Source organism: Equus quagga, chromosome 18 (genome assembly GCF_021613505.1).
Source record: "Equus quagga isolate Etosha38 chromosome 18, UCLA_HA_Equagga_1.0, whole genome shotgun sequence".
Lineage (NCBI taxonomy): Eukaryota > Metazoa > Chordata > Mammalia > Perissodactyla > Equidae > Equus > Equus quagga.
The window spans coordinates 26,777,581-26,803,361 of record NC_060284.1 but is presented as its reverse complement, the minus strand read 5'-3'; the positions used below and the strand labels follow the sequence as shown (position 1 = coordinate 26,803,361).

General features: G+C 35.3%; 1 protein-coding gene across 1 annotated transcript in view; it reads right to left on the bottom strand.

Annotated features, from left to right (window-relative positions):
- Positions 1-2,083: 2,083 nt before the first annotated feature.
- Positions 2,084-25,781, bottom strand: part of BRDT (bromodomain testis associated) — a 39,847-nt gene continuing 16,149 nt past the window's right edge. Inside the window, exons 9-17 of the mRNA XM_046645314.1 lie at positions 25,491-25,780; positions 25,290-25,403; positions 25,077-25,214; positions 17,864-17,925; positions 15,196-15,367; positions 9,111-9,211; positions 6,094-6,299; positions 5,424-5,598; positions 2,084-2,152 (exon numbers count right to left, since the gene is read on the bottom strand). Of these exons, the coding sequence (XP_046501270.1) occupies positions 2,084-2,152; positions 5,424-5,598; positions 6,094-6,299; positions 9,111-9,211; positions 15,196-15,367; positions 17,864-17,925; positions 25,077-25,214; positions 25,290-25,403; positions 25,491-25,780 (1,327 nt within the window). The remainder of the gene's footprint in view (positions 2,153-5,423; positions 5,599-6,093; positions 6,300-9,110; positions 9,212-15,195; positions 15,368-17,863; positions 17,926-25,076; positions 25,215-25,289; positions 25,404-25,490; position 25,781) is intronic.

The following is a 25,781-nucleotide window of genomic DNA, read 5'->3' as shown; positions in this document are numbered from 1 at the left end:
GCTTGTCACCTATAGATTGCTGGACCCCACACCCCAAGTTTCTCCTTTAGTGTATCTACAGTCTGAGAATTTGCATTTCTAAAACATTCCCAGATGATGCTGGGACCAGCTGGTTGAGGGACCACACTTCCAGAACAACTCAAGAACAAAAAGAGGAAAGAAACCAGCAAAAAGGTTGATTATATAGGGGATGTTCTTGATGACTGATCATGAATCCCAGAAAACACAATGAGAAAGTTTTAGAAGTTGGAGAGGAGTAAGAGATGGGGACAGAAAAGGGGTCTGTTCCTCACAAAACCAGGCTTCAGTTGAAGGTGAATAAGTTACATGTAACATTTCAGGCATGACGTTAACAGAAGTAAACTCCATGCAAGAAGTTAAGAGAAGCCAAACAATCTTTTACTAAAAAATAATGCAAAATATAGGAAGGATCAGTTATAAACCATTATTTTCTCTGCAAACTGACTTCAACCAACCTACCAAAAGGTTGAGTATCTAGGTGTGCCAGACCCCTTACAGACTGAGCAAAGGTTAAAGTGTTAAGTTGGTTAAACTAAACACTGATAACTATAACATAGCTCTCTGTAAGGGTTGCTCCAATGGTTATAGAAAAACCTCAAGTAAGTGGTTATTCTTTAATGTAAAAGGATATATTAATAAAGAACTTTTTTTTTCAGATGTAGACAAAGATCATTATCAGTTTTATTAGCTATTTAAAGGCAGTTGAAAGATTTAATGTGTATTTGACAGAAGTAAATTCTTATTTACCATTTTCATTCTCTCTTCAAAAATGGAAAAATTTCCACACATTTTAAAAGTATTACATAATCACAATTAGAAAGAACCAGAAAATTCTGAAAAGTCTACAGAGAATGAAAAAAACACGTGAAATCTCAACACTCTGAGGTAACCACTATATATTTCTGATGTATCTTTCTAAAATACATATATATCCATTATTAGAATATATACAGATATATTATTCCATAGCTATATGATCTTTTAGGAAAAGGACAATGCATACTATTTGGTATATACATACTAATTTCTTCCTTAAAAATAGGTATAGTTGAATAGGTATGACTATCACTTTAATTCTGGCTATGTTTCATGAAGTTAACACCACCATTTTAGCCATTAGTTAAATAAACATGTTTTTAAAATGGCTGATAGTTTAAAGACATTTCAAAAAATTATCATATTGATTATAAAAATAAATGAAGTCAAGAAAACTCTTTTTCTTTTTCTCTATAATATACACACACTTTGAATTTTTACTTTAGATGGTACTAGAATAGTGCTTGAATCATGTTACACTTCAAGAGTCCAAAATTTTAAAGTACATGAAGCTGATACACATAATTTATACATAATTGCAACTTGAGAATGAGGAAACAAAAGTAGTTTACAGATTTAAATACTTACTATAATTAAGTAAAAATTTAAATATTCATTGCTATCATATTATGCAAATTAAGAAATGCTTTTTAAGTTCCTATAGAAACTTACATAGATAATTAATATTTACTCTTAGTTATTTTGCCTCAAATTCAACATCTTTCAAACCATAAGGAATGATTTCTTTGAACAAAATTTCAATATAAATTTTGAATACAGAACCAGCAGAGAACCCTCCAAGAAACCAAGTATTATTTGTCAGAGGTTCTAAATATTTTTACAGACAAATACTTGCTTTAAAAAGTTAAAAACTCAACAGGAACTGTTTTTGATACATCTTTATATATTCTTCATTTCTACACAAGAAGGGACTATCTCTTTTTGGATTTTCATTACTTAGACAGGGCCTATAATACATAGCAGACAGTTATTTATAAAATGAATAACATCTGGAAACTTATTCAATTTCTAGGGATCCAAAATTATAAAATTTCCTGTAAATTGTCATTAAAAAAATGAACATATAGCTGTTAAAAAATGTAAGTGAAAATTGTTTAATCATTTTAGAGCAGTCAAAATACAATATAAGATTGGCATCTTGGTGTCTGAAAGCAACCATTTTATCATATGCATTTTAATCTTTTATATTATCATTTTGAGTTGACAGTTAATTAAAAACTGGATTTTAATCAAAGTTGTTTTCAAACATTGTCATAATGTCGCTTTGCAGAGTCATATCAATGGTACCAGCCATCTGTAGAAAAGAAGGGAAAATTCAAATGTTACTTTAATTTATGCCTTCATTACACCTATATAAAAATGATTATGCAACATTTGGAATACATCACACAAAATTATGCAATTTATTTAACATAATGAGTTTGTATACAATTTTTTATTTCTTTTCAAACATTATCTGATTTTTGTTAAAATATTGTGCTGTGATAAATAAAAACTAAAACCTACAAGAACACTAAGTTCTTCTCTCCAGGTAAGAGAGAAAACTCTCAGTGTTGAGAGAGTAGGTATTAATAAGAACACCAACTGAGCTGACATTGTTTCATGTATCTCTGTAACCAACGAAGTGCTGGACACATAAAATTAATTTCTCTGTGAACCAATATCTCACCTATTTGAGAGAACCATAACATGTATTGTTAAAGCTGTGGGCTTTCCCTGATTCTGCCACTTACTAACTGTGTAACCTAAGGCCAATTATTCAACCAAGTTTATTTCATACGTAGATATTTAGGAAGATCAAACCAGACTGCATGTATAACACTCAGCACAATGTTGTTTATTAAATGCTAAAAAGCCATTTTATTAAATGGCTTATTACTATATTAAATAATTATAATTATTAAATAATCATTAAATTTTGTAAAAGGCCGTTTATTAAATGCAAAATAAGCCAAAGTAAAGAAAAGGCTAATTAAGACAAAGGAAACAAATGTTTACTATATTCTGAGGCCTTCCCTGAATGCCTTTGTGATCCAGGTAAGATATTCTTTAGCATCTGAAATGACACCAACTATGAAAAGTTCAAAAACTAGTTTTTATCAGTAAACAGTAACGCTCAAAGTGGTAGGTAAAAGTGCCAATTTGCACCCAGGTGTTTGACTTCCTGGATAGGAATCAGTCTTCTCATTGGCTGTGTGGGAGAAGATTTGGAATTGTGACATCTACAAATAGGATATTAAAAAGTTATGTGTGACTCCTACAAACTACAAAAATTTCTTTAAATATGCCTTGGAGACAAAAGGATATATTCTTAAATCTTAATCCAGGCTACTCTGCTAACGCCAGCTCTTAGGATGCCAACTGTCTAGCTCAGACCGTTCCTCAAAGTTCTATTTTAACACTCCAATATGATAGTTGGATACGTTATCCTAGTCTAAATATCATGTGATACTCCTATAAGTATCCAGACATACTGCAAAATTCCAAGAATATATAATGAAACGTTTTTATTTAAAGGTACTTTATTTATTTTAGATTCTCTTCCATCTTGACTAAAATCTGTGCTTGTGGAATAATTATTGATATGGAACTGGTTATTCTCTACACCAATTAAACTTAGATACCATGATTTAAAGATGAACTAACGTTCTCTGCAGCTGACACCATAACCTGCATATTCCTTTCTCAGTGGTCCTAATACACACACCAACCATTCAAATTTAAGAGCAAAAACTTGGTCAAGGGAACTGATATGAGAACTCTCCGGAGCTCTGTTAGGTGTCAAGTTATTGCAGCTTTTTAGAGCATGGATTTGTCAAGCAGCAGCAATATAAGAGTTGGGTTGTCAAGAATGAGAATAGTAGGTCCAAGGTCAAGGTGTTAGTTATCAAACTGCAAGACATGGTCTTATTAGTCACGTTTCAGTGAATTCCAGGTCTACTCAAGTTCCAGAAAGTGCTTAGGATACTAGAAATTATATCAGGTTACCTAGCTGAGTCGTTAGATGCAAGGAGGTTGCTGAGAAATCACTTATGGGTGACTGAAGTCGGGCCCTTGTGAGTACCAACAAGAAAAATTCCTATGTCACTGGAGAAAGATTTCTAGTAAAGTACTAATGAAATTTTAATAAGTTCCTAAAAACTATAGAAACCAGACAATGTTAAAAAATGTACTGTTTAATTAAATTAAATAAAATTTAAAATTTAGTTCCTTAGTTGTAGTAGCTACATTTCGAGTGCTCAGCAGCCATATGTGGCTGTTATATTTGATTGCACAGATAAAGAACACTTCTATCACGGTAGAAAGCTCTACGAGACCACAGTGCTCTAAAGGAAACTCCACCGAGTTACAGCACTGCTTAATGTAATTAGTTTCCACCTTAGTGTCATAAAATAAGAAGCTAACAAAAGTTTTGTACGTTATTTCCTGGGAAATTCATTTATATTATAATCAATACTTCAGCTAAAGCCAATGGTTTTTTTCTCCTCAAACTAATGTTCCTGTATGTCCTATGAATTCACATGTCTTTCCCAGGATTACAAAAATATCCAGCACCGAACAAGGTAAAATTCACAACATCTGGTATCAATGATTACCAGGTAAGGAAAGAAGCAAACATTTTCCATAAAGAGGAGACTAATCAGTCAACTGAAACCACCCTGGAACTGACATAATGTCAGAATTAGCAGAGAAGCCCATTTAAATAGTTATGATAACCATTCCATTTGTCTAAAAGTTTTATAGACATACAAAAAATATAAAATAGACCCAAATTGAACTTCTAAAGTCGACAACTACAATGTCTGAGATGAAAAATACAGTGGATGGAATTAACAGTGGATTAGACATTGAAGAAAAGACTGATGAACTTATCCAAAATGAAACAGAGGGGAAAAAAGAACTTAAAAATTAAAAGAGCATCAGTGAACTGTGGGACACCTTCAAGTAGGCTAATATGTGAGTAATCAGAGTCACTGAAAAGAGAAAGAGAGGAAACAGAAAAAATAGGAATAATGGCCAAAATTTTTCCAAGCTTGATGAAAACTATAAATACACATCTCCAATAAGCTCAACAAAGCACAAGAAACGTGAAGGAAGCAACTGCCAACAACACAGTGGGACAGACGGCATATCTTTGGCCACAATTCATAGGTGGTTTATGGATTTTTCAAGAGTAATAACAGTAAGTGATAAATCACTTTACCTATGTGCTTAATACACGTAAATTCATTTCATCTTCACAATATGCATTCTTATTCCCACTTTTTGAGGCAGAGAGGTTAAATAAACTGCCAGGCCCAAACGTCTAGTAAATGGCAGAATCAGGATTTGAACTCACGGGAAGTCTAGTAGCTCCAGGGTCAGCACTCTTATACTATGCTTGTGTCTTTGACTACGAAAATTTTATTTTGGGCTTTGATTTTAGAATCTAATCCTCACTAAGGAGGTAACTCCACCATCACTAAAAAACCACCTCAAATACATTTTTGAACGTGTGAAAGACACTACTCTATTCAATCTTTCTTACTAAGTCTGTTAGATTTAGTAGACTAAAATTCACTTACTGCTTCTCTCCTCCTCCGCTCTTGCTCTTTCTCCCTGGCTAAATTACGGTCCTCAGGAAGCGAGAGTTTGCTTGTATCTTGAGCTTCCAATGACTGCAGATGTGCTTGTCGCTCTTCTCCAAGGCATTTGTTTTGCATTTTATTTGAAAAGGATTCTAGAGTGAAGCCAAGGTCCCTTAAAGAAACAATATAGTTCAAAGTAGGTTTCACGTTTCTTAAAAGTTTTTATTACAAAGATATGTTATTAAATAACAAATATAAAAGCGACACTCATTACCCCGTTTCATGTTATGACATTATTTTTAAAATTTTTTGGTCAAAATTTACAAAGGGAAATCTATATTAACAAAGAGAAGATTTCGGAAAACTATGACCAAGGTGTACCACTATCTACTTACACATAGAATGGAAACAATATTTCCATTTCTGGAAAATAATGTCTTTATAATTTAGTAATATTAGTATCTTTAATAGTTTAATCACTTGATTATTTCTATACTCTTCAAAGTAGATACTACTTATCAATAAAAAATATCAATAAAAACTTACTTTTTGCAATTATAATTTGCTCTATATTCTACTAAATAGCTCAATCATAGTCACTTCACAAAAAATAAACATATTTAAAATACATCTCCCAAGGCCTACTTTAATCCAGTAAATTACAGACCTCTGATTTTCTTGAAATACTTTTGGTTCCTTTGTATTCTGTTCCAGATGTTTCCGTATTAGTTCCTGTGTTCGAGCTTTCACTTCCTTTTCTATTGCTGCTTTTCTAAATTGGTTGAAGAGCTCATCTGAGGATTTCAGTACACTTGATGTTTTGACTGGTTTGCCTAAACTTTTCCAAGAGTCTGCATTCTTAATCTTTATATCCTAAAACAAATATTTGATTTAGTTTACATCTACAGATTTTTAACCAAATTTTAGGAAAAAAATAATATTTTTTGATACAGTAATAGATCAAATTAAGATTCCAAAGGCTTTCATGTAATTTTACTAAACTTAGGTTAAAGATTACTAAAGTCAGAAAAAAATATGAAAATATGATAACAGATAAGCTAAACTTAATTGTTCATCTAAGACCAAATTAAAATAGCATGCTTGCCAATTATTTCAATTTAATGTAAAACATATATATACATAAAGGGTATGACAATCTACAAGGAATACAGAAATAAATAAACCAATTACTGTAATTAAGATATTTATTATCCTAAATGGAAAATAAAGCAAATATACAAGTGATTAATAAGGTAAAGTCTCTGGCTTTGTGCCTGAAATTTCTAACTGCAATAAAATTTTGGCAGACCCTAAAACAGGAAAGCTCCTATGTGGGTTTGGAGAGCAGGACAGTTTTTCAGGTATTACAGAGAAGAAAGAAGACTTTTAACGGGCAAAAATAAGGATGGAAAGCATTCCTCATGGAAGAGAGAACAGAATTAAAGGTATTACTAGGTGTATCTGGGAAGAAATGAATGGTTCATTTTCTACAAATTACAGGCATATGGTTAAGACTGAAAAGTTAGATTGGGGTCATAATGTAACGGTGTTTAATCTTCATTATGGAGTCAAAGTTGGAAACCACTCAAGGTTTCATACGGATGAGTAATACGATCAGAACAATACATCAAGAGGAACAATGTAAGAATGTGACAAAGGGGGCCAGCCCGGGGCCGAGTGGTTAAGTTCGCCTGCTGCACTTCCGCGGCCCAGGGTTTCACTGGTCTGCATCCTAGGCGTGGACATGGCACCACTAGTCAGGCCATGCTGAGGCGGCATCCCACATGCCACCACCAGAGGGACCCACAACTAAAAATACACAACTATATACCAGGGGGCTTTGGGGAGAAAAAGGAAAAATAAAATCTTTAAAAAAAAAAAAAAAAAGAATGTGAAAAAGGGAATGGATTATTAAAAAAATAGGTCTCAAGTTGGTCAGATCAGTTATGAATGTTAAAAAGAGCTCCAGTTAAAGGCAGTAAGGCCTGATTTATGAGGTAGAAATGGAAAAAAGACATCTTGGAAGTAAAACCCAAAGAATTTAGCAACTCTTTGGCTGTAGGCAACTGACAAGTTGTAAAAAATGATTAAAACTTATAGGTCTGGAAGTATATATTTGAGTCATCTGCATAGAGACTATAACTGAAACCACCACAGTTGGATGTTCAATCAGAGAGAGAGAAGTGGTAGGAGACCCGGATTCCTCACCCTAGCAAGTCTTTGGGAAGCATACAGCAATTTCAGAGGTCACTGTTCCTCTGATAGGGTGATTCCAGGGATAGGGGCGTGGCTAGATGCCAGGTAAAATTAAGGCACTGGTTCTCAACTGGGGGTGATCCCCCTCTGCCCAGGGAAGACATCTGGCAATGTCAGTGGACATTTTTGGTTGTCACATGGAGGTGGGGGAAAGGGTGCTACTTGCATCTAGCAGGTAGAGGTTGGGGTTCCTGTTAAGCATCCTACAATGCACAGGCCTACATCCCACAAAGATTCATGCAGTCCAAAATGTCAACAGGGCTAGAGTTGAGAAACCCTCGTTTAAGATGTAAACAGGTAGTGGGAAAACAAAATAAGACAAAAAGGAATAGTAGAGACTGTAGAGATGGCAGGAGGGCTCCATAATAAATCTGTTGAATGAAAAAAATTAAGAGCAGAGATGGTTGAGTCAGTCTTGGCAAGATGGATACCTTTTCCTGAGGCAGAATTAAGAGAAGACGGCAGAGCTAGGGCTTCTGAGTAAAAGGACCAGAGGCTGAGAGTTTGTTGAAATGGTTTGTTTTAATCCTAGCTCTTATTTGGGCAAGATGCTTAAACTGTCTGGCCACAGTTTATTCTTAAGGACTAATTCTCAACGATCTCTTCTGACATCAAAATTCTTAGCCTCTTTTCAATAAGTGGTAACACTGTCCATAGTGAGGGAGCAAGAGTGGGAAACAATGTCAAGAATGGAAACAGTTTGCTGTGAAGAGAACAAGCCACCCAATTCCATTCCTCCTTAAGCTTACATTTCAGCATTGTAGTTCCTACTATGTGCTAGGCATTGGGAATAAACAGAGAGTAGACTATGTTACTTTCACTTATAGAGAAAACTTCAAGGGTATGACACATACTTGATGTTTTGCTTATTTTTGCAATAATTATTGCCAACAGTAAGATTTGTCCTCTGAAGTACTTGCAAGGAGGAAAAAAAGGAAAGAAAGAAGGGAGGGTGGAAGGGAGGGAAAGAAAAGAGGACATGTAAATACTCCTTCATAGTCATTTTCTGAGAATTAGATTCCAACGCCTAGAATAGCATCTGATGTATCTAATGCATCCCAAACATCTAGAATATTTGTTGAAAGAATGATCAGAGTATAGTTTGAGATTAAGCGCACAAGACTCCATTTGGAAATCCCCCCAAAAGATTCTACAAGATAGTTTTACAACAAGCTTTAAAATCAGGGGAGCTGGCAAATACCAGCGTTACAGGATTCACAATTAAACCCAAGCATGGGACTGACGGTAGAGGGTAGGGGAAGCGTGCTGCTCACAGGTAACTTTTTTTTTTTTAATAATTAGGCAAAAATTAGGCTTAGAGAGCCAAAATTTCATTCAAGTTAGGGCTACAAAATACCTCTTGTGCCATTTCCATATTCAATTGTAAATCCCTTCAAGATTTGTGAGAAAAAATAACATCAGTCTTACCTTCTGCACAGGAACTTGACATTCAGATTCTAACACCACTGTGTCATTATTCCCAGACTGATGCATCTCAGTTAGGCCATTCGAGCGTTGTTCAGAATCACCTAGATGCACACATTTTTAGAATAGTATAATGAAGACAATTTCATCTTGCTTGTCCAGAATTAGACATTTTCCCCCCTCTATGTCAGAACCATGAAAACAAAATGACTAGTATTTTGATGCTTAACTTTGGACTATTCTTAATTTACAATATTCTGTAAAATAAACATTTTTCACTTGAAATTTTCCTTCCTTCCTCCCTCCCTCCCTTTTTTTTCTGTCAGCATGAAGCAGAGCTGATGATGTGGCTCACCCACCAAATCTAGTTTATCTGTCCCCGTGGCATAGCAGTCCTCCAGCACGTAGACTGACCTCAGCTCCAGAGAGGGGTCTTCATTAGACCAAACCGGTCACGGTAATCCTATCCTCCCCCCGCCGCCCCGCCCCCAGGGAGGTCCTTTAGGAAAGAGCAGACCTAAGCCCACAGGCTTCCAGGGAAACATGCTTCCTGGTGGCCAAACTGAGAAAAAACACAAAGACTGAAGAACTGACACCAGACACCTATAATAGTGAGGGAATAGGAGTAAGAAATGTAAAACATAGGGCTGACTCTGAAGTGAAGAGAATAAACTATGCAATCCTCTTAGTGTTAAGCTTTCATACAAATATTTCACTTATTATGGGTGAAGATAACTACAAAAGCAGAGCTTGAGCCTTGGTCAGATCATGCCTAAACGACTGACCTGTGAACTGCTGGTTATGTGTGCCAACAAAATTCCTTATTGCTTAAGCCAGCTTGAGCTGAGTTTTCTGTCATTTGCGATCGAGAGCATGCTGATGCATGAAACCTCTCTGGGTCATTTCTGTTTCACTTCTCTCTGGTTCTCTATAAGTCCTAACTAGTAGCAAAAGGATAGAGGGACAAATAGACTGAGTTGCTTGCTATCTTTGTTAACTGACTGAAGCTCACAAAATCCTGGTCACTCACGCATTGTAGGAACTTACATTTAGGCCTCTCCGGCCCATCAATCCCGTGACTGACTCTCTGGCTAAGTCACACTAGCTGAAGAGGAGCCTTGAAGAAGAGACGAGCAACAGGGATGGGAGTGAGCATAAAAGGGTGACAAGAAACATGGTCAAAGCATGCAGGAATGAAAAAACAAAGCTTAGATTTCAATCCCTACCTGGCCCAACGTACCCATGTTTTCTCAGTTCAGCAAGGAATGGAAAACAAAGGAGAAAAGCTACTAAGTACAGAACCATCTTCTCTGCTTAGGGCCAGATATTATTTAAGAAGTAGAAAGAGCATATACGTCAAGAGAAGTAAATTCTAAACGAGTCTCAGTTTGCAGACTCTAAATTGGTAAGTGATGACAGTGTCGTCATCAAGAATTAAAGAAGAAAGATGAAAACGTGGGGATTAAAAAAGGGAAATTCAGTTTTGACATGCTCTGTTTGACAAGCCTATGTGATGTTTAAGACGTTCAGCAGAGTGGTATAAACATGCATGAGGCCTGGATGCTTGAGTTCTAAAAATGAGACTAGAAGTCATAGACACCAAGGAGATCACACAGGAAGAATATACAGATCACTGCCTTCCATAAAGAGAAAATGATCAGTGTATGGCACACCTGGATAAATAGGACGGCTATTCCAAACCTATTGCTATGAGAGCTCAGGGGATTACTAGCTTAGTAAACCTGTGCTTTGGAATATGGCTGGGAAGCCCTAAAGTAAAAAGATAAGAAGCTTAAGGATGTAACTCACAGTATTATCAACATTTAAAGGTAGGCAGATAAAGAGATAACTGTAAAGAACATTCAGAGAGATGGAATGGTCAAAAGAATAGTGTCAGAGAGGCCTAGGAAGTGTGTCAAGGGTCCAATTCTCTGAAAAACCTTTTTATGTGGATGACCCTTGGCACCTCAAACACTACAACACTCATCTTTCCTCGGACATCTGCCCTTCGTCTGTGTTCCAGGTCTGTCAACCTGGACCACTATCCCCCCAGTGTCCTCTGAGCCAACAAAGTTATATTCCTTTGTTATTAGAACCTAGCATATGGTCATCTATTGCAGATCTGCTTATTCTACCCTTTTCATTTCTTTCAACTTTTCCCTTTTCTTTCTTTCCATCACTTCATTTTTTTTCTACTACTCCAACAGTCCAACTGGTCGTCTCCTTCTCTGGTGTCTAAGCCCCATTCCTCCAACTGACCTACATAATATTGGCAGATAATTACCTTGAAGCATACCCTTTGCTAAAAAAACCTTCATTGGCTCTCCAGTGACTATACCATTACCACTAAGTCCAAAGTCTCTAGATATCAAGGTTCTTTATGATCTGAACCTCATCTACCCTTCCAAATTCATTTCCTGGTATTCCTCTTTATCCAACCCAAGTTTTAATCACATTGAACTATTGGTTACCTAAATACCTTCATTCATGTTGCTTCCTCCATCTAGAATGCCTTTCAATCCTACATATACATAGTTAAGTCTTATTTTTGTTCTCCAACATGCAGCTCAAATGAAACTTATTCTGTAAAATACACATCTGCCAAAGAGATCAGGTAATTCTGCCTTCTCACCTCCTGAAATCTCATTTTTGCTCCTTTTAGGGCACATTATTTTTACTTTATATACCAGTTGTTTATTTCTCCTACTAGATGGCAGACTCTTTGATTTACCTTTTCATTTACATGTTAATTCAGAGTGATATGACAGCGTATTTGTTTTAAAAAAATTCTTAATGCAACTGAGTGAAGATTTTTATGAGCTGGGGAAAGGGTAAAGTTAGTAATGCTTTGTGACTAAAAACTCCAACTATTTCAAGGCAAAAAAATTAGACATCTTCCAGTTCATGTGGAGATGATGGCAGGGGTTTTGAAGAAAACTAGTAACACAAAAATTCAATTTCTGAAATCTTTTATGTACTTTAACATGTTGTCAAACTATTTTTTTTCCAATAAGAAAACATCAGGAAAAAAATGTTGACTTTCATTGTTTAACCAAAAATTTATTTCCAGATCAAACTCCAGAAAAGTAAAACTCTATACACACTTGATAGCTCATATACATTTGCAATTTCCCGTGGGCATAGTGCCACCTACAGCTGGCAAATGCAAACCACTTTGGTTCTGAACATTTTCATAAGTACAGTAGAATAGCCACTTCAGCATCATCCAAATTTTCCCTTTACACAATATTGTCACTCACCATTACACATAAACAGAATTGAAGTAATACAGTAAACTGATCCTGACTGAAGACTTAGGCATTTAAAGCCTGACTTTTCACAGATAGGTAGTTTTCTTAAAATAGGAACAAAAGACCATCTTGACGGTATTCTTTCCACTGTGTTTCATTGTCTTTTTTCTTCTTCAAGGCTATTCCTACCATGCTTCTATGAACTTACTATAATGAAAACAGCCACTTTTCCCTACTCTGGTTCTTTCTGATCAAGCTTCAAACCTGTTCAAACTCGGATTCAAAAACTGAAAACAGGGGCCAGTCCTGTGGCATAGTGGTTAAGTTTGGCGCAGTCCACTTCGGTAGCCCAGATTCACAGGTTCCAACCCGGGCGTGGATCTATACCACTCATCAGCCATGCTGTGGCAGCAAGCCACATATAAAGTGAAGGAAGACTGGCACAGATGTTAGCTCAGGGCTAATCTTCCTCAGCAAAAAAGAACCCAACAAAAACAAAAACAAAACAATCTCTGCCAAGTCTATATATAAGAAAAACCTATCTTCTGGTCAAAGCCATAGCTATCTTCCCATTCTCTTCACCAAGGAACTTCTTGAAAGACTGGTTTGCATTCAGATTCCATTACTTCTCAATTTACAACAATCTGGCTTCTGCCCCAATCACAATGGCCACTAAAAAAGCTTTTGTAAAAGCAAAAAATCTCACACTGCCAATTTTAATCCTCTCTCCTCACTCCTCAGCCTACTTTAATGCTTTCCAGTATGTGATACGCTTGATGATTTCCTTCTAAAAACCCATCTTCCTGGGTTTCTATCATATCACTTTTCCTTTTTCTCTTACTTTGATTACCTCTTCTTTTACTTTAACTTTTTCTACTATTACTGAGGAAGTTTTGTTTCCCACCATTTTGTCCTGGACCTTTCTCTTCCTGCTCTGCACATTTTCCTGGGTGTTTTCATTCATGCTCCTGGCTTCAAGTAGCTTCCACATACAGTAATTCCTAAATTATAGTTCCTGTATACTCTGTTAGTTCCAGAAACCTATTTCTAGGTGTATATTTCCAATTAGACATTCTGCAGCACCTCAAACATGTCCAAAATGAGCAATGCTGCTTATTTTCAATCCAACTATTGGATAATATCCTGGTAAGACACTCATTCTAAAAAAGCCTATCAATTCTGCCACAAAAAATATCTTTCTAATTTATCTACATCTTTTCTATGCTCACTACCCTAGTTTTGGTCCTCATAATTTCTTTCCTAGACTATAGCACTCAGCTTCCTTACTTGGTCCCAACTACATCAGAGCATTCATCTTAACCCCTCCTCTATATAATAAGCAGCAATCTCTTCCTAATATAAAATCTGATTTTGTTATGCTCTTGTTTGAAGCTACTTGTGTACAAAATGAAAGACCCAAATGTAGCCTGGTACTTAAGGTAATTCATGACCTAGAAGCACTACATCTTCAGTTATTCTCCTGAGTCTCTTGAAAATCTTTTTCCAGAAAAGGATGAAAATAAATACGTCATGCCTTGGATCTTGTTTATTCTTCTTCCTGGGATGCCCTCCAGTGTTGCCTTAGACATTTTCTCTATTGATCTCCACTCCCTTCTCCACAATGAAGGGTATAACTTGATCTAAATACAAAATGGAATACTCAAACACAGAATAGTAGGGAGCTTTTACTGGAAACAACAAAGAATCAAAACTGCTCTGTTCCTCCTACCGTTTGCTACAGTAAAACAGCCCAGAAATTTCTTCTGCTTTGGAGAAAGCCCTGCCCTTGGAAGGGGCCAAGTGGGAACAAGGGAGCAGCTTAGAAGAAAGGGGACATGGATAAGGAATATTCACTCCTGCCTCTGGTCTAGGCCTGAATATATTAGTGTCTCAAGGATCAGGCACCCCCTAGGGCTGGGGCGCATCAGTATCAGAGAAGCATCCTTTGTGCCATACATCCCCAGGAGAGCCAGGTTAAGACAGGCAATATCTTCACTTCTGAAGAGACTAACAGATGAGATATTTAAGAAGTCAAATGAATCTAATGATATAACAACTGAGCCCAGGGACTGGCCCAGTGGCATAGCAGTTAAGTTGGTGCACTCCAGATGGGCAGCCCGGAGTTCGCTGGTTCAGATTCCGGGCGTGGACCTGCGCACCATGTATCAAGCCATGCTGTGTTTATCAAGTCCTGCATGTAAAAAGTAGAGGAAGACGGGCATGGATGTTAGCTCAGAGCCAGTCTTCCTCAGCAAAAAGAGGATTGGTAGCAGATGTTGGCTCAGGACTAATCTTCCTCCAAAAAAAAAAATTGGCCAGTTTTGGAAGATGTTTTTGGTGAACAGCAACCACAAATAGGCAAGTATTTCTAGCCCAAGTTTTCCTTAACTGTAAACTATTTCTGATGTATATAGCTTCATTTCTCTATCTGTAGAATCTAAGTATCTTTTCCTTATTCTATCCTATCGTTCTAACCCACACAGCTGTCACAGAAATTAGAGCAACATTTCTAGAGTCTGCTCAGAACTAGGTAGTATGGGCCCTGGTAGTGACAGGTTTTTATATATGGCCCACAGGCCAAGTATACAATCATTATGAAAGTACACTGCATGTGAACTGTACATGTAATTTTCTTTCATTCAAATGTAACGAGTACCTTTGGGTATAAAGCAGATAATTTCTAACAGTGTGCTTCAGTGATTATTTCTAACCTGGAATTTACTAGTTATGATTTTCAGTATCCCAGATACGTAACATTTAAGATGACCTTTGCATCTTCATATATAGATTTAGAAGTCAGTTTCTCAATCACAGTTATTTACCTGTTAATTTCTTACCCGAGGGATGCAGAATTTGTAAAGGTGAAATGTTTTTTACACTCTGTAAACATTCTAATTCTTGATGATTAAACGCTGACTGGTGGTGATTTGGCGGTGTTCCACATGCATGTGTAGTCTGATGCACAAGGATAGTTTTTGTAGAGGCTGTATCTTGCATAGAAGACTGTATCTATTAAGACAAAGTTCAATAAAATTATCTTTCAGATTTTTAACCACACAAGAAATATAACTAAGAAAACAGAAACAAAGAGGAAAGAATATAATTTAATACCATCTCTTTTGAACATGATATTATTGAAGGCACACAAACTTATAAGGTAAATTATCCCTATCTTACACATGAGAAAAGTAAGGCTTCGAAAGATTAAATAACTTGGCTGTCATGTAGCTTATAAGTAGAGTTAGTCAAAGCCTATGATCTTAGTTACTAGTACAACGTAGACTTACATGTATGTCATTAAATAATGCAGCTTATTTTCAAATGCTTTCCTGTCATTTACTGAAAATAAAAACTGAGCTTTTGTACCAAATCTAGAGAGTAATCCACTTTCTTTACCCCTATTTCCTTTCTGAATTACAGACATAAGGGGGAGGTGGGTAAAAAAAACAAAATCATATGGTGGTCAACCCATAAGACGATCAACAAGTTCTGATTCAGTATTTAGTTAACTGTTTATTAAGCAAAATCTGTATTAAAATAGCTAACATATATTTAATGCTTATTTTGTGCAAGAAACCAGACTAAGCCCTTTATACAGTTCTTCCTTAATTCTCAAAATAATTATATAATTATTATCTCCATTTACAGATTATAATAGGACTTAGATGTTATAAAAGCAACTTACCTTAAATCTCACATCTATTCACTGGCAAGCTAAGTTATAGTACTAAAGCCCAGGTACCTTTATCTACTAAGATTTGAGTTGAGATAGTACAGAGATGAATAAAACAGGCTTTCTCCTCCGTCTAATAAAGGGGTTAGAAGGAGCGAGTAGATAACACAAGTGTATGAATACCTATGCTAGTCTGAATAAAACTAGTGCCATAGGTATTTGATATTAATACGATAGCATTATGATTATTAATGTGATAATGTAATTGTTGTTATGTAAAACAAAGTTGTATACTGAAAATATTTACAGACAAAATGATGTCTGGGATTCCCTTAAAAATAACAGAGGCAAGGGGTGGGCAGGGGATGTGTGGGGTAGAGACGAAATCAGCTTGGTTATGAGTACATGATGGTTCACTATATTATTTGTTCACTGTACACGTTTAAAATTTTCCATAATAAAGTCTTTTTTTCTTAAAAAAAAAAAAAACAAAAAACTAGTGCCATAGGAGTGTTTATCCCAACAATAATATAGACCCATGCCCAAAGCTTAAAGTCAAATGCTGTTGTTTAAATCAGCAAAAAACTCACTTTCTGAAACACACAAATACATGCATTTATTCATGATCCTATAAATACATTCCCTCTTTTATCATAAATGGGCATTCTCTTCTCAGCAACACTGAAAAGGTTTTGGCCACAGAGAGATCATAAAGGTAGCAGTCTACCTGTATATTGAGAATACTTCCAAAATTTATTCATAACTTGTCTAATTTTCTCATTCCACTAATAGCTATGACAAGACAGACCATCTGTATCTTATTCCTACTCAAAAGCCTTTGAGAGCTCACGCCTGCCAACCAAATTAAATATTAGCAATTCACACAGGTGTTCCAAGTCCTCCCTATTATATCTTCCAGGCCAACTAACCCTTACGCACACCCTCTGCTGCCGTATTTCCCTGAACACACCTCCTCTGCTTTTTTTGGCCTCTCTTCGTGCTACCACTCCTCTTTTAAAAAAAAGTCCCTAATCTGTATGTTAATATACTAAGCATTTCTTCCCTTTCTCTGTAATTTGAAACCCATTTTAAGCATTCCCTCCTTCAGGCAGTATATATATTCCTTCTTCATTTTCTCAATAAATTATGAATATACATTATTATAGCACTAATCATACAGTCTGAATACATGTGATTGTATCTCTTCTCACAACTTAGAGCTCGTTCAAAATAGCATTATATATGTTGTATCCCCCTAACCTAGTTAGATCTTGTTAAATAAATTTGTACTTTAATAACAGTATATACCTGTAATTATATTTGGGACGGGTACAAAGGATTAAAAGTTTTATATGACATAACCTGAATTAGTGAAAGATAAAATTACTTCTATCCTTTTCAAAGCATATCAACTACTAATTAAACACAGATGTCCTAAAATTAATAGCTGGTAATTATAAGCTTTATCTTTAGAAACCCTAACTATTCCCCTACCACTGTTTCAAAAGAAATTCCACCCTCCTTTGTGCACATGGGAACACCAAAGCCGGCCCTCTGTATTTAGACTCTCGAGGCTAAGTTGAAACTTGTATAATTTGTTCTACCTGTTTGACTTATATAAGATTATACCCTATTAGAAAAATGTAGCCAAATATTTTCTCTATTCAATCTTCTTTAGGAAGAAATCTTTGAACATTTAGTTGAAGAACTGAAAACGGTGACAACTCTCCATGTAAATAAAATCAAAAACAATTTGAAAGAAAGCTACTACCATACCAGTGAGTCATAGCATACATACTTTTTAAATTCTAAGGTGAAAACAATTAACTTACCTTTACTTTCTCTTTAGAAGGAGACTCATTCTGTTTTACTCCAGTAAATTTAGGAAATGTTTCTGCAAAGGTATATAAATAAATATTTCAATACTTGCCAGCTTAAAATACCATCTAAGTTACAATTTTTTTTCATATTATAAATTAAATGGTAATTTCAAGAAAATGCCTTTAATACCAACCTCTTAAATCAATAAATTCTTATAGTTACCAGGTTTTTAACCTTTTTGAATAAGTCAAAATTTCTACAGGGATATTTGCTTTTAAAAAGGATATTGGGGGCCAGCCTGGTGGTGCAGCAGTTAAGTTCCCACGTTCCACTTCAGGGTTCACCGGTTCTGACCCCAGTGTGGACCTACGCACTGCTTGTCAGGCCATGCTGTGGCAAGTGTCCCATGTATAAAGTAGAGGAAGTTGGGCATGGATGTTAGCTCGGGGCCAGTCTTCCTCAGCAAAAAAGAAGAGGATTGGCAGCGAATGTTAGCTCAGGGCTAACCTTCCTCAAAAAAAAAAAAAAAAAAAGGGTATTTTCTTTTCCACTTGATGGAATAAATATCCACTCACAAATTTCAATTTGGATTATTTAGGTGAAAAAGAAGAGTGTGTTACTTCACAGTAAAGAGCTTAAGTAAGTGATAGTTTAAAAAGGGACAAGTTACAACAGAGATGAGGATTTAAACAAGCAGTACCAATTACACTAAAATCATCTTTCACCAAGTAGCCATAAATATAGCCATAAGGGGCTTAATAATTAAGAATTTACTATAAGAAAAGGTTATGTCATTTATCTGAGAGGATACAGTCTTTTATTAAAAGTGAAGCTATTTGATTTCAGGGTAAAGTCTGTTCTGCTTATTAAGCATTATAATAAAGATCCCATCTAATTAATACTCTATTTACTTCCAAGCTATTTGGCAGCCTCAACTGTATAGCAACAAACAGATTTTACAGGATTTCCTTTACCTTTAGAAACAGCTTTATAGCTGACACTGGCAGTAGATTAGATCTAAAAAGAGATCCCTCTGACAGGGTGCTCATAGGTTCCTCTTTCTTCATCCTACAATTGATTCTGGTGCTATCCTCCCCAAACACAAGGCCAGACCAGTGTGGTAAAGCACCAAATCGGCACTTACTGCCTTGACCCATCTCTCCAGGCCAGCTTTCACGAGCCACCTGAGCATTATTTGCTTCAGGCTCCAGGGCACCAAGACTGGTCAACACCAAATTTTATTCAAACTTAAAACATTCTAATTTTAATAATTACCTTCTGCCTCCTGAATTGCCATCAGTTTCCACTGGATGTGCTACTGTTCTTTCCTCTCCTAAAATGTTTGATGCTGGACATTGTTAAAATTGCTAAATGCCACTCAATGACGTGCTTTAAAGAATTCAAGTATTTAAAATGACATGAACCATCTCAATGTCACTCCACTAAGTATTATTTAAGTGTTGGAGGTTAGGTGGAAGGGTAAGAAGAAGACAGAGGGTACAGAGATCCAGGTATCTTTCACATTTAGGGGAGAAATTATGGTTTCAGCTTTGAACAAAAAAAAGACTTCATTAATATGATCATATAATACATATGCACATCTATACATCTACCTTAATTATTCAAATATGTACCTAAACTACATTAGTCTATGATATAAACTCAAGTAGAATAAAAATACGACATACCATGTTAGTGTTCTGCTAAAAAATTCAAGGGCATTATCTTAGTTTTCTGACATATAAAACTAAAACTCAGAATTATTATAAAAATTAGCACCTCAAAATATGAAGACACTAGCAAAAGGCATCAAAAAATTTTAAAACACCTAACATAGTATGTCTCAGAAAAGTCTTACAGACTAGACAGATGAATGATAGCCTATAACTTGGCATTTTGCTTCTCACTCTACTCTTACATAGTTGACTTTCTAAGAACACAGTAAAGGAAAACCACATATTTCTGTTACTTATGAGTTCCTGGCCTTTGGAATTAAAAAGCAAACATACACATTTTCACCATCAAGCTTAAGATCACATTTCAATCAGTGAACAAGCCCTACTAGGTCTTGGAAACATTAACGAAACCGAGTGCTACAGTGACCACTGTATACCGTCAACCACTTTCTCCAGGGACTGTGCTAACAGCATACCTACCTTATGAGGATCCAATTGGGTAATATAAATAAAACTACTAAACGAATGAATTTTATGAATGTTATGTAATGTGTTCTGTTTTCACATCTCCCAAAAATCTCAATATAAAACTTTGATTGGAAAGTTTTCATTTTAAACTAAGGCAAAAAAACTTAACCATAGAATAAAAAAAAAAAAGAGGGCTGGAATCAGATACTTGATCACAGAGTTTGCTCAATACCCATCCCCTATCAAAGCACTGAGATAAACGCTCCAGAGATACCAAATACTATCAGCAAGCCAGTATGGACTAAAAAACATAAGCTAAATAGGAATAGAATACCATAACGCAAACCTGGCCACATATAGCAGAAAAAAATTATTGAAGATTTTTAAATTAGAAAAAGAATCACTTCTATTATACAGTACAGGGTATAGAAAAGTGATCATAAGTCACTACCTGGTTCTGCTACCTTATTTTATAGGAAAGAAAGCATGTCCAGAGATGTTAAATGATCTGCCCAGTCTTATCATCTAAGCCATGTTTTATTGATAAAAATCAAGCAATTTGTTTTTGAACCAAAAAAATTTGCTCCCCTGAAAGAATGTTTTGGCAATTTTCATTGAAGTATTTGGTACTTATTTTAATACAAAAGACCAAATTGATTATAAACTGCATGTTCCTTTTACCAGGGTCATTTCAACTAGAGTTAGAAAGTGGAAACAATACAAAAAAGCCTAGAGGAAGGTTCTCAAACATGGCAGCACATTAGAATCACCTGGGATACTTTTAACACCACACACACCTGGCCCCACTCTCCCTTCAATTCAGACTTGGGCACTGTTTCACAAGTTTTACAGGTGATTCTGACGTACTGCCAAGGTTGAGAAACACTATTCTAGACAGCCTGTTCATTCAGGAAGACCCAGTTTGCACAGAAAATTTTAAAATGCATAAAACAAAACTTATTACTATTTCTAAGGCTTAAGGCTCAAGTATGGACCTCAATATATGCAAGTTTTTAATCAAACCTGGGTCCTTGAATTTATCCTTCTGGTGCCTTGAAAACACTTTCATTGATGAGAAACTAATTAAAAACTTAAATGATGAACTCTAATCATTTCTCTTAAACTTTCTAGCTTGAATGGGTAAGATTACTCCAAAACTGTCACTTCGTAATTCCTACATTTACTAAATAATCCCCCCCAAAAAAGGTAAAACACAATCTGGACTTGAACTTAGTTTGTCCTTTTTCTCTTGCATGAAAAAAAAAATCACATCCTTGTCACTTCTACAGAAAACTTAGGTTGTAGTACTACAAAGAGAAATTATTTTATTCCTACTTTTGAAGTCACCCATAACTAAGTAAGTTTAAAAAAAAAACTGTTAAAGAACTTTATAAATTTCATTCTCTAAACATTACACTAAAGCCAATAAAAGCAAAAAGTCCAAAGAATAAAGTGAAAAATTCACCTTGTCTTAACCAGGTAAAGAACGGAGGCCATAACCATTGAGTTTCTTTGTAACTATTTAACAAGTGGAATTATAAACATGTCTGAAAAACATTCTGTTCAAACTAATCAAGCATCTGAGCTTACATTTAGACAGTTCCCAAAGTGATTTCCTGTAGGTTTCAATGAAAAGCACTACTACTGACAAGTGGCTCCATTTGATTGTTGCTCAGTAATACTATTAGTCATAGGATTAAATCTATTAATTGTCTTCCTCCCTATTATATCACTCAAGGTAGCCAACGTTGTCCAGCATTAGAGAACTCAAGAGACTGTGTATACTCACTAGCACAGCCCAGCCCACATAGGATATACGCATCTGGAATTTGTTTTATTGTCATGCCTCCTTTCTATCTTTGATCTGACATTTAATGATACTTTGATGGTTATGAAAAACAGTTTAGAAAGATTTTATATTTATATCAATGTTTAAAAAATGTGATCTGCACATGACAATTTGCATATGCTGATATCAGTCAAGAAGATAATTAAATGATAAAAATCAAATCACACTGAAATTTGCAATTAAGTACTGGTTCTAGTCCACAGATTTCTCATTTTTATTTTTCAAAGATTTGAGATTTCATTATAACTCTGTCTTGGAACTGACTTAATACTTGTTTGAAATGATAAAGAATTTTTAGTAAAACTTTCCTTGGAAATCACTCCTCTGCCATTTAATTAATCCTATTTAACAAAGCAGAATTAAGTCCATATTTTTCAAAAGTACATCAAATAAGGTTTGAGAATACATAGAGAATAAAGATTTAAGTTACGTGGAATAAACAGGTCTAACATTATTTACAACACTTAAATGTTCTTCACAGATGTTACCCTTAAAACATTTTGGCACACCTAAACAGAATCAGATTGCAGTAAAGCGAGACCAACTCCTAACACAGGATAGCTATAAGAAGAACCTTAAGAGTCAAGAATACTAAGAGATTTAGCAAAGTTAATTTAGAGCTCTGTCCCTGATAACTAAAGTTATAAAAGACTGACTTCGTTAAGAAAATTGCACAGAATCAAGTTGCTATAAAAATACACGAAGCCAAGCATTAAAAATAGATTAAGAAAAAAATTCCTAAAGATCAATATCCTTCTACCAGAAAAAAATTTCTCACAAAAGCTTTCAGAAAAGTTTCCGCTATTAAGATTTTGAGAAAATGAAATTATATTCATATCTCCTATCTTGAATAATCAAAAGCCTTGTTAATCAGAGATCTGGGAATTAAGATATTCCAACTGTAAGTTTCAGTTCTGGACAAATCATAATAAATTTTAAAGCTACAAAATCTCATTTATATTTTCAGTTAATTTTTACTTACGTAACAACATGGGTGCTAACATACCTAATTTTCACAAATTATATTTTCTCAGTAAACAGTCCCATTTCTCCCACCCTGAAACTTGGGATTTGTCATCCGCTCCTTGAGACTGTCATGAGCATAATTAAGAATGGGGATGCTTTAACTTATTTTTACAATAGATATTGCTATTGATATGGTCTGACAATTTTTTTTCACAATTTACAATCCTTTATAGTTTTTGTTGTTCTCAGGAAAGTAAAAAACGTACTTAGTTTACACAGTAGAAATTAAGAGGCTTTCAGTATTTGAAACGGGCACAGCTGAAGTTAATATTTAGGATAAAAGGTCCTATCACTTCATTTACTAATTTATTTTAATAAGCAAAAATGTAATTTTTCCCCATTAAGTTAGGCATTGCCTTTGTAATTTATATCATACACACACACACACACACACACACACACACACAGTGTTTTCCCAATGAAGTACACAGTTTGTTCATAAAACAATGAAAATTTCAGAGATGAATGATAACTCATACACCATGTTGGAAGACAAACTGCACTTAGTGTCACAAACCTATACACTATCCATAATGTAGGTTGAAATAGAAAAATTTGCTACTTTGATTTTAACAATAATCTTTAAAAACAGCCCCTGTTACTTGAAAAATATGACATTACATAAGAATGTCAGTCATAAAATAAAAATTCAACACAGTGTTTTAAAATGAGATTTCGGAGGCTGAGTTATTCTGCTAAAGTTAGGAAAACATCTATTAACACCATTTTAAGAACACAACATAGTGGATGATAAACATTCTTTCCTTCAAGCAACATATTGGAAGATTCTATCAGAAACTAATACTCCAAATTCAAGTTACGGTACTTTGTCGAAGCACTCTGTATATGGTACGTTTCCTCTAATACTCAAGGCATTTATTGACCAGTGGTCAATATGTAATTAGGTGATTCAAACTAACAGTTTCAATAAGAGCTTGATGCTACAAATAAAAGACAAAATGCTCTAACTTATTAGGCCACAAATGCTTTATTAGATGAAATTACAAATGCTAATTACAACTTAAAATACTAAATGCAAAGAGTTTTTCCAGTATTGTTTTATGCTTAAAAGTCAAATGTAAGGAAATAATGTATAACCAGAGCCCTAAATTAATTTAAAATATTTCTAGTATGACAAATTCCAACAAAAGTAACAATTCTGTTTATTCTAACAAAAGGGTTTACCACTATGTACTTTGGAAATGTAAAAACAGAATGCAGCGATCAGCACTACATAAATGCAAACTAAACTGAACCCAAAGTGAAACAGAAAGTCCTTCGAGCCAGCAGCCCCTCGCTACCAGACTGAAATAAGGGGGATAGTCTTACAGATGGTAAGAATTCTTGATGTGACAATATTCTGTATGGAATTTTTCCAAAAAAGAGAACTGAATTTTATGACAAATAAGAAACATCTCATTAAAAATAAAGCAAAATTTTAGGCACAAAAGTGCCCCATCTTTTGAATTTGCCTTTTGGTGAGCAGTGATGGAACACCACTGCCAAGTCAGTATCCTTGGGGCAGTGATCACCTGCCACCTACATGACCACTGATGAAAGAGCACAAAGAAAATATGAATGAGTTAAGCTTGATACTGTTGATGACAAACTCTACAAGCTAATATGGTACTTTAGCATAACTGAGAAGTTGAAGTGAAAGTGCACTTTTCCATAAATGGAAGATAATATTCTACAGTGAAGAATCCATAGGAGTGAAAAAAAAAATCCTGCTTTACACAGTTTCTGGATGACTGGTTTCTTAATTCAAAATGATTATTCAATTCAGAATGTATTGTCACAACAGGACACACTTCACAACATTAGAGTGGTCTGATATATCACTGGGAATAAAGTGAAAGATGTCCTCAAATAATCTTTTATTATATAAAAACAAGTGAAGATCGGTCTTTTATTATTTCACATTTTCTGGGATTAAGACCTGGCATTATATATGAGGAGACTACTCCACTTTAGTAAACTTATTTTCAACATTACAAGCCTGTAAGTCACATACGTATAATATGAAGTTTCATTTTACACAGTATCTCTTCTAAGGAAAATACTAAGATCGTCAACATGCAATTAAATAATAAGTGTGGCATCTAAACCACAGGTTCTGGGTAAGGGGCAAACATTTCTTCAATGACTCAGTATTACAAGAAAGAAACTTCCCCACAAACAGGTGCACTTAAAGGGCCGGCTAACCTGATTCGGAATCGCTGCTGTCCGAGGAGCTCGAGCCGCTGCTGCTGCTGCTTTCCGAGGCTGAGGAGGTGCTGCTGCTGCTGTCACTCAGTCGGGACCCACCTCCAACGGCTTTGGATGATGCCTGCGTTTTCTCAGCTGCAAAATAGGAAGACACATTAAAATGCCAGTAGAATTAAATAGACACAGAACATTTAAAAAACTGCCACCTACATTTTGTTTGACGTTTTGTAGCATTTAATTGATTATTGACATCCAGTAAGCGCTTCTCCAGCTCCTGCTTTTTCAGTGAACGAAGCTCTTCTTTGGACTTCGTTATTTTCTTACCTGTGTGATTGAGGCAAACAAAAGTGAGTCTAAGCAAAAACTTACACAAATACCATCTGATTTCTACTAATACAGAGAAACACATACCATGAGGTTTCAGTGGTCTTTTTCTTAGGCATGCAGCAACATATTTTTCTAGTTCTCTCAGTGTGGATGCCTTCAAGGTTTCAAAGTCTATTTCTATCTCATCAGGGTTGGAATTTCTCAGTGAAGGCTCTCGGGACTGTATTATATGAACAACTCGCCCAAGTTTATCTCCAGGGAGTTTGTTTATATCCAAACTTAACTGCCTTTTCTCATCATAGCTCATAGGTTTGGCATTATCTTCACCTGCGGATTTCAGAGCACAGGCCTGTTGCTTCCTCTTCTTTGGCTGAC